Source organism: Hypanus sabinus, chromosome 1, assembly GCF_030144855.1.
Source record: "Hypanus sabinus isolate sHypSab1 chromosome 1, sHypSab1.hap1, whole genome shotgun sequence".
Classification (NCBI taxonomy): Eukaryota; Metazoa; Chordata; class Chondrichthyes; order Myliobatiformes; family Dasyatidae; genus Hypanus; species Hypanus sabinus.
Window position 1 is genome coordinate 178,796,395 of NC_082706.1, and position 15,315 is coordinate 178,811,709.

At 40.6% G+C, this 15,315-nt stretch overlaps 1 protein-coding gene across 1 annotated transcript in view; it reads left to right on the forward strand.

Annotated features, from left to right (window-relative positions):
- The window catches only part of prex2 (phosphatidylinositol-3,4,5-trisphosphate-dependent Rac exchange factor 2), a 410,668-nt gene that overhangs the window by 146,989 nt on the left and 248,364 nt on the right, over positions 1–15,315 (forward strand). The window contains exons 9-11 of the mRNA XM_059982440.1: positions 6,201–6,350; positions 7,874–8,018; positions 12,635–12,735. Of these exons, the coding sequence (XP_059838423.1) occupies positions 6,201–6,350; positions 7,874–8,018; positions 12,635–12,735 (396 nt within the window). The remainder of the gene's footprint in view (positions 1–6,200; positions 6,351–7,873; positions 8,019–12,634; positions 12,736–15,315) is intronic.

The following is a 15,315-nucleotide window of genomic DNA, read 5'->3' on the forward strand; positions in this document are numbered from 1 at the left end:
TAGGTAAATTGAAGGGATTAAAGGCAGATAAATCCCCAGGGCCAGATGGTCTGCATCCCAGAGTGCTTAAGGAAGTAGCCCAAGAAATAATGGATGCATTAGTGATCATTTTTCAAAACTCAGATTCTGGATTAGTTCCTGAGGATTGGAAGGTGGCTAATGTAACCCCACTTTTTAAAAAAGGAGGGAGAGAAAAACCGGGGAATTATAGACTGGTGAGTCTGACATCGATGGTGGGGAAAATGCTAGAGTCGGTTATCAAAGATGTGATAACAGCACATTTGGAAAGAGGTGAAATCATCGGACAAAGTCAGCATGGATTTGTGAAAGGAAAATCATGTCTGACGAATCTGATAGAATTTTTTGAAGATGTAACTAGTAGAGTGGATAGGGGAGAGCCAGTGGATGTGGTATATTTAGATTTTCAAAAGGCTTTTGACAAGGTCCCACACAGGAGATTAGTGTGTAAACTTAAAGCACACTGTATTGGGGGTATGGTATTGATGTGGTAGAGAATTGGTTGGCAGACAGGAAGCAAAGAGTGGAAGTAAACGGGACCTTTTCAGAATGGCAGGCAGTGACTAGTGGGGTACCGCAAGGCTCAGTGCTGGGACCCCAGTTGTTTACAATATATATTAATGATTTAGACGAGGAAATTAAATGCAGCATCTCCAAGTTTTCAGATGACACGAAGCTGGGCGGCAGTGTTAGCTATGAGGAGGATGCTAAGAGGATGCAGGATCACTTGGATAGGTTTGGTGAGTGGGCAAATTCATGGCAGATGCAATTTAATGTGGATAAATGTGAGGTTATCCACTTTGGTTGCAAGAACAGGAAAACAGATTATTATCTGAATGGTGGCTGTTTAGGAAAAGGGGAGGTGCAACGAGACCTGGGTTTCATTGTACACCAATCATTGAAGGTGGTCATGCAGGTACAGCAGGTGGTGAAAAAGGCAAATGGTATGTTGGCATTCATAGCAAAAGGATTTGAGTACAGGAGCAGGGAGGTTCTACTGCTGTTGTACAAGGTCTTGGTGAGACCGCACCTAGAGTATTGTGTGCAGTTTTGGTCCCCTAATCTGAGGAAAGACGTTCTTGCCATAGAGGGAGTACAAAGAAGGTTCACCAGATTGATTCCTGGGATGGCAGGACTTTCATATGAAGAAAGACTGGATTGATTAGGCTCATACTCAGTAGAATTTAGAAGATTGAGGAGGGAATCTTATTGAAACGTATAAAATTCTAAAGGGATTGGTCAGGCTAGTTGCAGGAAGATTGTTTCCGATGTTGGGGAAGTCCAGACCGAGGGGTCACAGTTTAAGGATAAAGGGGAAGCCTTTTAGGACCGAGATGAGGAAAAATTTCTTCACACAGAGAGTGGTGAATCTGTGGAATTCTCTGCCACAGGAAACAGTTGAGGCTGGTTAATTGTCTATATTTAAGAGGAAGTTAGATATGGCCCTTGTGGCTAAAGGGATCAGGGGGTATGGAGAGAAAGCAGGTACAGAATTCTGTTGGATGATCAGCCATAATCATACTGAATGGCGGTGCAGGCTCGAAGGGCCGAATGGCCTACTTCTGCACCTATTTTCTATGTTTCTGTGACAGGCCCTTCGGCCCACAATGTTGTGCCGACCATGCAGCCTACTCTCGAAACTGCCTAGAATTTTCTTAGCGTATAGCCCTCTAATTTTCTAAGCTCCATGTACCTATCTAAGAGGTTCTAAAAGACCCTTATGTATCCGCAGATAGACCTGTCTTATTAACAAGGCATTTTTGCCCACAGAATGGCTACTCACTGGAAGTATTTTTTGCACCATTTTCTGTAAACCCTAGAGACTGTTGTGCATGAAAATCCCAGGCGATCAGCAATTTCTGAGATACTTAAATCATCCTGTTTAATACCAACTATCATTCCATGGTCAAAGTCACGTAGATCACATTTCTACCCCTTTCTTAGGTTTGGCCTGAACAACAACTGAACATCTTGATCATGTCTGCATTCTTTTATGTATTGAGTTGCTACACATGATTGGCTGATTAGATATTTGCATTAATGGCCAATGCACAGGTTCACCTAATAAAATGGCCACCAAGTGTATGTTTGTTAACATACATTAACTTACATATTTCAAATAACTTCTGAACTCACATATTTTCACTCGGAACTTACTGCACCAGATGTATAACGACTGGAATCACCTTCTTCAACAACTTGGTGCTTTGAACGTTATGACTAATGCAATGCAAACTCCAAATCATGGAAAATATCCTTGATTGGGTGTGACTTAGAAAACGGTGTTCAAAGGAATTCTGAGATTCTACCCACAGGACAATTTTTTTCTATGATTAACATTTCCCACAAGGATGTGGGAAGGAGAATAAATCAACATGTTAGCCTGGTTTAGAATTAATGTGTAAACATAATAGCTAGGCAGGAAAATGAAGGTAATCTTACAGATGATTTGTGCGACGGTCACATTGTGATACATCAGCAAGATTCTACATTGACAATGAGGGACCCAGGGAAACTCTTAAAACACAATTAGTTCATTCATTCTTTCCATGTGGAGGAATCAGAGCGGTCAAAGCAATAAGGGGAGAAGTTAAGCAAAAACAGTTGTTTACAAAATCATTGTAATTTTCCATAGCATCTGAACTATAGATATTTTGATGATTAGTGTTATAACCACGAAAGTAAACATAATAAAATTATAAATAGAGCACAAGTTCAGGCTCTGGGACAGAGCCTCAACCACCAAGATTTACATTGGGAAGTAGTTAACCCACTGCAGTTTTCATGACATATTCTCAACAATTTCTGCCTTTCACACAATCTGCTTTCTTGTTTATTTTAGAGAATCTGAGGTATTAATATTCTGACACCTTAGACTATTTCTACCCTGTGAATGACACAATAGATATGTAGTAGAATATTCTCCACAACACAAACATTACCCACCCAAGCACAACACCATATGGGACAAAGCATCCTACTGAGGGAACATTCAGTCTGTTACCTGAAATATTTATTCCTTCTATTTCTGACGCACTCTGGCTGCACTGTATCACTTTTTTTTTCCAAATACAGAACTGAGCCGATTGCTAAAACAGTAAATACTGAAGTTTGCTCTATTGAAAACACTTCTTTTACTGCAAGTATGCAATATCAGGAAAAGTTAGAAATCTGGACAGGTGCAAAGTGTCTGATGGGTGAAAAAGAGGTCCTGATGGGTATTTCACAGCTATTGTAAATTGTAGCTTTTTATTTAAGAGACCTGCCTGGAATTCTGCCAGTTTTGACAGGCCTGGCATCCAGATGGCCAGAGTGCATTCTGGAACAGTCCTCAGCCACAGATAAAGGCCTGGATATTTCTGGTTAGCATAAAGAGAGGAGAGGATCCAATTCTTAACCCTATTAGTGAGTGGATGTTCTGATCCTGAAGGAGATGATCCTATTGGGTCCTGATCCTGGGGTCCACTGCTGATCTGGTTCCTCGTAGGTGGGTAGGTGGTTGGGGGACATTCTGATGGCAGGAAAGCAAGTAAGCTTGAAGTTTGGTAGGGATGGCCTAAAGGCAGAGCTACACAGATTTTTAGCATTTTTTTTAAAATATCCTTGATACACTGTACTTTTATTCTGGGACAAAAATATGTAAGAGAAGTTAGAGACATGAGAGATTCAGCAGATACTGGAAATTACGAGCAAAGTCAGGCAGCATCAATGGAAAGAAATAAGCAGTCTATGTTTTGGGCTGAGGCTCTTCATCAGGATTCAAACTGAAGGGATTAGAGTCTAGAATAGGGGGGGGATAGGAAGGAGTTCAAGCTGGCAGGTGATAGCTGAGATCAGGTGAAGGGGAAGGCGGGTGGATGGGGAGGAGGGATGATGGACGTTGGGAAGAGATAGGTGAAAGAGATTAGGGGCTGAAGAAAGGATCTATAGGAGAGGAGAGTGGACCATTGAATAAAGGGAAATAAGTGGAGAACTAGAGGGAGGTGATGGGCAGGTCATAAGGGCTAGTGAAGGGAAGAGAAGGAGTGAAAGGATCACCAGAATGGGGAATGGAAATAGAGAAGAAGGGGCAGGGGGTGCAGGAACAGAGGTAGAGAAGGCCGTGGACAGATATGTTGATATAAGAATAAGAAGTTGAATTGAAATAGATGGCCACTGGAAGATCTTACATTTTACCGCATACAGAGTAAAGGTGCTCCATGAAGTGATCCCCCTATTTGCGCAGGGTCTCACCAATGTAGAGGAGGCCAAATTGGGATCACTGAAAGCAATAAATGACCTCAACAGACTTCCAGGTGAAGTACTACCTCACTGGGGACGCTAATTCCCTGCAAATGTGACAAGTGCTATACCCGGCCTTTCACTTCCACCCTCACCAGCACTCAGCGTCCTAAACAGTCCTTCCAGGTCTGGTACTTTCCTTCTCTTTATTCTGTTTTCCATAGTCCTGTCCTATTAGATTCTTTCTTCATCAGCCTTTCACCTATCACCTTCTCACAACACCCCTCCCACACCCACTACCTTACCCCCCTCACCTGCCACCTGTCAGCTTATACTTCTCCTCCCCCTACCTTCTCATTCTGGTTTCTGCCCTCTTCCTTTTCAGTCCTGATGAAGAGTTGTGGCACAAAACATCAACTGTTTATTCCCATCTTTAGATGCTGCCTGATCTGCTGAGTTCCTCCAGTGTTTTGGGCATGTTGCAAAGTAATTTGTTCTGCCGGGTTTAATCTAATAGTCTAATAGCCAAACCATTTCCTGGGAATAGGTTTCTCGTCTCTGTCTTTCTTTGGAAGTAGGACATTTTGAAATGAATCTGAGATTTAATTTTTTTACATTTCCGTTGTTAGCAATCCACCAGTTTTCAATGGATAAAGTATCCCTCTTTCAAGTCATAGAGTTACAGAATTATAGAACACTACAATACAGAAGCAGGCCCTTTGGCCCATCTATTCTGTGCCAAGCTATCATTCTCCCTAGTCCCATCCATCCCAAGTGGTTGGGATTTTTCTGTGTTTGTAAGTAGTGCTCTGGACTGGAGGAAAGAAAAGTATTTGACTTTGGGGTTATTTAAGAAATATTACTTAGTGCTTTATGAACCCCCCTGGTTTCCTTAACTGCATTAGTCTAGGGAAAACACTCTCCAAACTCATGAGATTGAGAAGGCAATCCTGCCCCAAACCCCAGTTTGTGTGGATGCTGTGTAATTTGCTACCCTGTTACAAATTAGAGCCACAAATTAACAGACAGTACATTGCGCATGATTAAAGGAATTATATATTTGAATCTTAACTTAAGGGTTAGTAAAGAAAAAAACTAAAAGAAAAGGGCCCATTTTAATTAAACAGTCAAATGTGCCCAAGTCTTGAACTTCTCTGTCACTCATGTGCTGGACCCTCAGTCAACGTGAAAGCACACATCATCTTCTGAACTTTCTTTGCATCCTTCTTGAACAAACAACTGGTTCTTCCCAGCATCTTCTCTCTTCATCTCTCACAGAACCATAAAAATCCCCGAAGACCAACCTTAGTGTCCCTCACCAAGAAAGCCTCCCTTTAATTCTACCATCCAAATTGGATGGCACACGTTCCTTATCTTCAACAATAACCCAAACAGACTGCCAGCAGAACTGACTACTCCTACAGAACTGCTAAATGAAATACATACAGCATAACAGTAAAAATATGAACCAGGGCATTACACTTAAATTACTTGATACGATCTCCTGGTCCACATCTTGAAATATGAACCAGTGAATTCAGCTGATAGGGAAATGGCTACATTACTAATACAATTTGTCTTTTTTTTTCAATTAATGTTGAACAGTGTAATGTTTTTGGCTTGATGAGGTATGAAATAGCCTTTTCTATTATTAATTTCTCAGAGTTTGATATTGTTCTTTGTGTTACATTTATTCAACTATTCATTTATTTTCCACAAATGAATAAAGAACTTTCAATTACATTATAAAACAATGTATTTTCAGCATTAATGAACTAGATAATTCAATATCTCTTGCCACTTTGCACCAATTTATACCATATGCTGTGGATAATCAAATAAGTAAAAAAAAAGTGAGATCATAATTTTTCAAAATTTGTGATATTTCAAACATATTTCTTTGGTTGGGGTTTAAAATATAAAACAATGTTATGTATAATTATCTTTGATCTTTCCTCCAGCGGATTATCATAGCAGTGGTCATACGGTGATCAATGGTTGGAAAATACATAACACTGCCAAAAATAAATGGTTTGTCTGCATGGCAAAATCATCAGAAGACAAGCAGGAATGGCTTGAGGCCTTTCTGAAGGAGCGAGAACGAAGAAAGAGTAAGCTGTATAACTTTAGTCTTTGTTGAACATGAATTAAATTAAAGAATCTCTTCTCTGCTGTTGTCCTCTGCCTCCCATCCTTCCTCAGCTCCCCTCCCTTTGACCCTCACTCCACTAGCAGCTGAGCTCTGGCCCCTTACTCACAGCCGCACATTCAGGGATCCTTCACTTGCAGCTAAACTCTTGCCAGTGCTCCTGCCTACATTCCCTCTGCGAGTGGCTATCCATGCCTGAGATGGTGCTTTGGAGAGAGAGACAGGTGACCGTGATTAGAAATGACTGCAGGACATTAATAGTCCCTGCTGTCCTGCAAACTTTGGAAACCAGACTACTTAAGGAGAGCATATTTTTAATTTGGGATATTATCATTGGTGTCAAGACCAACTTTTATTGCCCATCCTTGATTGTCCTGGTGAAGGTGGTGAGAGCCGTCCTATTGAACTACTGAAGTGCTACTAATGAAGGAACTCCCATTGTTCTGTTGTGTTGAAGGTTCCAGAGCTTAGATCTGTGATACCTTTCCGAGATGAGATGCTGTGCAACTTGGAGGGTATCTTGCAGATCTCTGACCTTCTTGGTGGTGGAAGTTGTAATTTGGGAATGGCTCTTTGATGAGCTTGTGTGAGTGATTGTCATGCATTTTGTACATGGTATGCAATGTAATAATTATGTGCTGGTGAAGAAGGAAGTGAAAGTTTAGAATAGCTCATGGCGTGTTGAACAAGTGGATTACTTTGCTCTGGATTGTGTTGAGCTTCCTGAGAGTTGGCATTGCTGTCATCTAGATAAATGAATGTGTTCCATCATACCCCTGACTCATACTCAGTAAACTTAGAACAAGTTTTTGTGTCACCTGGTGAGTCTCTTCTTGGAGGATAACCAAACTGATGTGCTCCTGTAGCCGTGGTATTTGACTAATGTAGGTAGTTGAGATTTAATTTGATTCATTTGCTGTGGGAGTTTCATGCCAGAAGCATACTCTACCATATTCCACCAATAAATAGTTGATATGCTACTCCACGCCATGCTCCGAACCTATTCAAGTCCAACCAAGTTCAACTATTGAATATTGAAAAGCTTAGATAAATTGAATGTGGAGTAGATATGTCCTATATTGGGGGACCCTAGGATCAGAATGCACAGGCTCAGAATAGAGGGATGTTTCCTTAGAACAGAGATAAAGAGGAATTTTTTTAGTCAGAGGGTGGCAAATCTATGGAATGCCATGCTACAGTTGGATCAATTTAAGATAGAGGTTGATAGGTTCTTGATTCGTAAGGGTGTCAAAGGTTATGGGGAGAAGGCAGGAGAATGGGGGTGAGAAGGATATTGGATCAGCCATGATGGAATAATGGAGCAGACTCAATGGGCTGAATGGCCTAATTTTGCTCCTGTGTCTTATGGTCTTATTCTCAATGGCAGAACATCAGTTATATTCTGTGTTGAGAACAAACCGATTTCTTTTTGTGGAACTGTAGAACAATGAAAAGTGTTGATGTATTTTGGATTGTACTCACTAGGTTTGAAACTAGGCGTGGAACAAGATACCTGGATGATGATCTCCGAAAAAGGGGAAAAGCTATACCATATGCTGTGTAAACAGGAAAATTTAATCAAAGACCGAAAACGGAAACTCAGCACATTTCCAAAATGCTTTTTGGGCAGGTAGGATATGAAATTTTAATATTACCACTGACAGCAATGGTTATTTAATCCTAATATTTTTCTCTGACATTTTCTCGATTTTGCTTCTCTTGAAAATATTCTGCTTCTCATTTAAGTGTGTCTTAAATGACACTGTTGTATGTGCCTCAACCACTTCTTCTGGCAGCTCATTCCATATTCTCACCAGCTTCTGTGTGAAAATTTTGCCCTTTGTATCCCTTTTAAATCTTCCCCCCCACTCCAATTTTCTGACCCCTAGTTTTTTATGTCTCTACCCTGAGGGAAAGGATATTACCATCCACCTTATTGATGCCTCTCATAACTTTAAACATTTCTATCTGGTTGCCCCCTCATTCTCCTACTTTCCAAGGAGCAAAGACATAGCCTATTTAACTTCTCCATGTAACTCAGATCCTCCAGATGTGAATCTTTTATGCACTCCATTGTTGTAAATCTTTTATGTATTCTTTCCAGTTTAACCACATCTTTCCTACAACAGGATGATCAAAACTGTACACAGTACTCAAAGTGTGTGCTCACCAATGAATTATACAGCTGTGACATAATGTCCTAGCTCCTGTGCTCAGTGCGCTGACTGATGAAGGCCAGCATGCCAAGTGTTCTTTTTACAAGTCTGTCCATAACTGTGTACTTGTACTCCTAGATTCCTCTCTTCCATTACAATCCCAAGTGCCCTACCATTCATAAGTCCTATGCGGGTTTGACGTTCCAAATTGCATCACCTCAGAGTTATTTGTATTGAAATCCATTTGCCACTCATTGGCAAAAGTTCCATAACTGATCAAGAACCCCTTGTAATCTACAATAAGCTTCTTCACTATCAACACTGCCTCCTAAATTGTGTCATCTGCATACTTGCTGATCAAATCTTGAACATCCAATTCCTTTATGTAAATGGGATCTCAATTCAAACCCCTGTGGCATAACAGTAGCCTCCATTGCGAGAAACAATCTCCAACTATTGCCTTCCACTTCCTGCTTCCAAGCTAACTTTGAATCTACATAATTAGCTGTTACTAGATTTTGGCAACTGAACTTCCAGAGGACACTGTCATGTGAGACATTGCCAAAGACCGTGCTAATGTCCAAATAGAAAACATTCACAGTGCCATCCTCATCTGCCTTATCAGTTACTTTTGAAAGACGCTAACATGTTCATCAATCATGACTTCCACACAGAAAACCCTGCTGACTCCTTCTAATCAGACTCTAACTAACTAACGTTGCTTGATACTGTCCTTCGGAATCGCCTCCACTGACTTCCCCACCACTGATGTTAGGCTGAACATTCTGTAGTCACTTGGCTCGTCCTTGCTACATTTTGTAAACAGTGGAATGGCATTTGCCACTTCCTAGCCTTTGGGAACTTCAATCATGGTAAACAATGAATCAAGAATCTCTGCAGGGACTTCCTTCTCTAACCTTCTACAGTCACAGGATACATTCAGTCAGGTGCTGGATTTATTCACCTTAATGTGCTGTGAGATTAAAATACAACTCCCTGGTAATATGAATGTCCTCCAAAACAGTTCCACTTGTTTTTCGTATCTCTTCAGCAAACATTATTTTTCTCCTCAGTAGATACTGAGGAGAAATATTTGTTAAAATCACACCCACCTCCTGTGGCTCAAGACATAGCTAACTCTGCTGATCTCTAAGGGGATCTACTGTCTCCCTAGCCACCCTTTTACTCTTAATATAGTTATAGAATCTCTTTGGATTTTCCTTAACCATTTCGTACCTTCTTTGTCCTATTGATTTCCCAATAAGAGTATCCTTAATTATCTTTTAGTCATAAAGGGATTTGCTTGATTTCAACTTCCTCACCCAATATATGCTTCCTTCTCTCGCCTGATCAGAGCTTCAATATCCTTTGTCAGCCAGGGTTCCCTAAATCTGCCAGGTTTACCTTCTTCCCTATCAGGAACATATTGCTCTTGGATACTTGCTGTCACACCCTTAAAAGCCTTCCACTTGCCACTTGTTAATTTTCCTTCAAGCAAGCTCACTGAATTGACCTCTGTTAGATCCTGACTAATTTCCTCCAAAATTGGACCTGCTCCATTTTAGGACCCTAACCTGTGGACCTGACCTATGCTTTTCTGTTACTATCTTAAAATTAATAGAATTATGGTAACTACAGCCCTGGCACTCGCTTCAGTTACCTGTTTAGGACATAGAACAGTACAGTTCAGGAACAGGTCCCTCGGCCAAACCAGTTAAGTTAGTTATCAAATGGCCAACTACACTAATCTCTTCTGCCTGAAAAATGTCCATATCCTTCATTTTCCTCACATTCATGTGTCTATCTAAATGTCTTTAATATATCTACTCTACCACCACACCAGACAGTGCATTCCAGGCACCCCCAACATTTGCCCCTCAGATCTCCTTTGAACTTGCCCCACTCACCTTAAATGCATGCCCTCTAGTATTAGACACTTCAACCCTGGGAAAAAGATACTGGCTGTCTGCTCTACCTACACCTCACATAAACCTCCATTAGATCTTCCCTCGGCCTCTGCTGCTCCAGAGGAGACAACCCAACCTCTCGTTACAGCACATGCCTTTTGTCATTCTTATAGCTGTGAGTAATTTTCCTACACACCTGTTCTTCAAGTTCCCACCAGACGTTTCCCGTCTTGTTAAACCTTAGGTACTGAAATAAATGCAGTTTAACTGAATATTCCCTTCCCTACCTTTACCGTCGCTGGCTATCCCGATTACTAGACTTGATCTTGCTGGCTGTTGATTTATCCCATGACTAGCTCCTGCTCAGATTCCACCACCCTGCCAATCACTAGCAGATTTACCTGCTAGGATACTAGTTCCTCTCTAGTTCAACCTGTCACTCTTTAACTTATCATCTCTACTGAGGAAGAGATCCTCATGATCCAAGAAATTGAAATCCTGTCCCCTACACCATGTTCTCAACCATATCTGGCCTATCCTTCTATTTCCAACCTCACCAATATATGACATTGGGAATAATCTGGAGATTACTACCCTGTGTCTTAATTTACTAATTTAACTTCTAACTCCCTATGTTCATTGAGCAGAACCTCATCCCTTGTATCATGAAGTGGCTGGTGCCTGTCTCTGCATATTTTCTGAAATCAGCATAAAGGTCACAATTGCACTTTGTGATGAAGAAATCAGCACAGCATCTCTCAGAGGGTCTTTGGTCACTCTGAGATGGTGATTGAGAAGAAAGATTACAATGTTCCTTGAGGCAGATAGCATGGTGACCTCTTAGGCATTGCCACATTGGATTTATCTCTTTTTTTGGAGATGGTCACCATTACCACCTCTCTGTATGCTGTCCTCAACTGTAGAAGAGTCAATATCTTCACAACAGAAGTAGATTGATGCGATGGTTTAGTACTTCAACAGAGATTCTGTTTGCTTATGAGGTCATTTTTGCAGCTGTCAATGTCCCATTCAACCTCTAAACTGGTGGGGCAGTACTAGGATTATATCTTTTTGCATCAAAGACAGAACTTATGAGTTCTTCAGTAAAAGGAACAATAGTTCAGACTATTATCTAACTGAGAAGAAGGTTCAAACATCAGAGGTGCAGAGGGACTCAGGAGTCCTCGTGCAAGACTCCCAGAAAGTTAATTTAAAGGTTGAGTCTTTGGGAAAGAAGACAAGATTAGGGTGGATGTGGAGAGGATGTTTCCTCTGGTGTGTGTATCCAGAACTAGAGGACATGACCTCAAAATTGAGGGGCAACCCTTTAGAATGGAGGTAAGGAGGAATTTTTTTTTAACTAGAGAGTAGTAAATATGTGGAATGTTCTGCCATGAACTGTGGTGGAGGCCAAGTCCTGTATATTTAAATCTGTATATTTAATGCGGAAGTTGATAGCTTCCTGATCAGTCAGGGCATGAAAGGATATGGCAAGAAGGCAGGTGTATGGGATTGAGTGGGATCTGGGATCAGCCATGATGGAATGGTGGGGTAGACTCGATGGGCTAAATGTCCTAACTCTGCTCCTATGCCTTATGGTTTTAAAGTCTTCCTCAGTGTGCTCAGACTAATCAGTGCTGACTGCCTCAATGACCATGACAAGCCTTCTTTGCATGGTTGGTCTCTGTGAGTTTGATCTGGACACTGTGAGGAACCCATGCATGTTGAATATCCTGTTATCTTTCAACCAGACACCAGGAGGGTCTAGAGACTTGAAGGATGGCAAAGTCACCAAAGTGCGTTGCAATCCTAGTGACCACCATCCTCATTCTGACTGTCTATGAGCTGGAAGAATAAGTAATGAAAAGCATACTTTCTACTCTGCTGCCATGTATAATCTGGGGAGCTGGGTGGGCCAGAGTTTTGTAGCAGTGCAGTAGAGGAAAATGTAGATATTTATCAGGACATCCTTAGCAATGTTTCAATGTTCTCCACTACCCAAATCTAAATAATGGTTATCCATGATATCTGAAAGCTGCAGTGAAAACTGCCAGTCAAAGCCAGTTTCAGAGATTTGCATTCTGGGACTTCCAAAAGGATAAAATATAGCATGTGATAGAGTACTGATTGGCTATTTGGGAGCAGCAGTATTTTAATTGGAACTTTTTGTTTTGATACTTCAGTGAGTTTGTCGCATGGCTGATGGAAATTAAAGAGATCAGTAAGCCTGAAGAAGGAGTTCATCTGGGCCAAGCGCTATTGGAGAATGGAATCATCCATCATGGTGAGTGATGATGGATAGTGCTTGGCTGATTGGACATTTGAAGGATTATATGTTGATTTTATTGGTTTATTATTCCTTGTGCTGAGATACGGTGAAAAACTTCTGGTTACATACCATTAGGTAGATCATGCCATATATAAGTTATGAATGGATATCAAAACAGACCTTATATAGCTGTATACTTGGGTCTACTTTGATATTAATTCACAATCTCTCCCTATGACTTAAAGTGTATCTCACTCCAACAATTATTCGAAGGGACTGTTGGATTCTGATGTTTTCAATTCAAGGTTCTTTCAGAAGTCAGGAAAGAGGCACAGATTGTGTTGTTTCATGTTAACAGAGCAAAGAAAATCTAAAACAGACAGTTACAGGAGCAGTGCATAGTAGCAGAAGGGAGAAACAAACATAAAAAGATCATGCCCTATGTGGAACAGCTCTTTTTATACTACATAAGTAGAAAAGCAAAATTCCATTAAAATTTTTACAGATAAGAGTCAGCCAGTCAGAAACCTCTTATTTCAAATAATACAGCACAAAGAGAAGTTTCCAGAGCTTTCCAGAATCATACTAATGTATCCACCGGGGACACACTGAACAACTGCGTATACATACTGTGACCACTAGGAAACATACTAAGTAATTACTCATATATAAGTAATCATATAAAATACAAGCAGACAATTAACTGTTAAACTGCAGAGAAAATAACAATGATACAGTCAGATTTAACAACACCCTTTTTGATTCTAAATCACACATTTAGAATCATGACATCTGAAAATACAGAGGCAGAAAAACCTGTGATATCTACATCAAGTATAAAGTAATCAAACACTACCTCAGTTATGAAAATACTAAAGGATATACTCTTCAAAGTATTCATAGGATTATGTCAGATTTAGGCAGATTATTAGGCATACTTACCTGAGTTTGAACTATTTTATTAATAACTGTTATACAGTACATGTAAAAGAGATGTAAACAATGATAAAACGTATTAGAGGAATATTAGTACTCATTGTAAGTAGGGGAAATTGTAAAAAAAAATAACAACAACTAATATCAGAATAAACTTCATAATGTCCAGTAGTTGTCGATTTGCTTGAAGTCTTCTGGCTGTTAGTGATTCGTTCACTACAGACCAGCAGACCAGCAGCATAGCACTGGGTCAAGAAGTCACTAGCACATTAACCACAGTGCTTATTGTCTGCCTCAGGTGCCACTTCAGCTCACTTGCTGTGTCTGGCATATATCCATTTACTTTGGCCTTCTACCTTCACCGCCAAGTTGGTAACAGCACTTGATAAGAACCTTCCCATTGAGCTCTCCAGTGGATCCTTATGTGGTTTCTTAATCAGGACCCACTCACCAGTAATTAGGGTGTGTCCTCCTTCTAATGGATCACTCCAAGCAGTAGAAACCTGTTGAGAAGCAGACTGGACAGCTTGTGTAAATTTCACTCAATAGTTAACTAAACTGTCTGGCATAATATGTATGTATATTAGCTTCTTTGAGATTAGGTGCTCCTGGCAATGACATAGGATGTCCTGTTACCACAGCAAATGGACTTACTTTAGTTTTCTTGTTTGGGGTTACTGTGATGCTACATAAGACCATAGGAAGAGCTGTAGGTCATGATATGCCTTCTTCTTGATACTTGACATTGTTTTATGGTTCCATACTCATTCATCTTGTTCTGACAATGTTGTGTGATGTGGTCAATGAAAAGACCATTGAATGTTCATTAGTTGACATAGAACCATAGAACATTACAGCACAGAAACAGGTCTTTTGGCCCTTCTTGGCTGTGCCGAATCATTTTCCTACCTAGTCCCACTGACCTGCACCTGGACCATATCCCTCCACACACCTCTCATCCATGTATCTGTCCAAGTTTTTCTTAAATGTTATAAGTGAGCCCGCATTTACCATTTAATCTGACAGCTCATTCCACACTCCCACCACTCTCTGTGTGGAGAAGCTGCCCCTAATGTTCCCTTTAAACTTTTTCCCCTTCACCCTTAACCCATGTCTTCTGGTTTTTTCCTCCCCTAGCCTCAGTGGAAAAAGCCTGCTTGCATTCACTCTATCTATACCCGTCATAATTTTATATACCTCTATCAAATCTCCCCTCATTCTTCTAAGCTCCAGGGAGCATTTTACATTTTACGCAGTTCTTGACAAATTCTCTGAGTGAAATGTGTTCCTTGATCAGAGTCAATGTGACGTGGCAACCCCCATCTTGGAATATAGTCCTTGATCAGAGTTTTTTCTGTGCCTGTGGCAGAGGCTATTCTTGCTGGAATAACTTAAACTCATCTTGAAAAATTGTCCACTTTTACCAGTACATCTGAGTATCCTTGACACTTTCTTAAAGAAATGTAAGCTTGTAAATGTAAATTTAACCAGGTTCGGCAGAGGCACTTAATTACTGCTCCAGGATTTGTTTTGTGGTATGTCATGCATAATTCCAACTTTTATTGAGCTCCAGGATTTATTTTCTGGTATGTCATGCATAATTCAAACATTTATCGAGCTTGTGCCCTGAACATTGGAATCCACACCCACTGGGAGAAT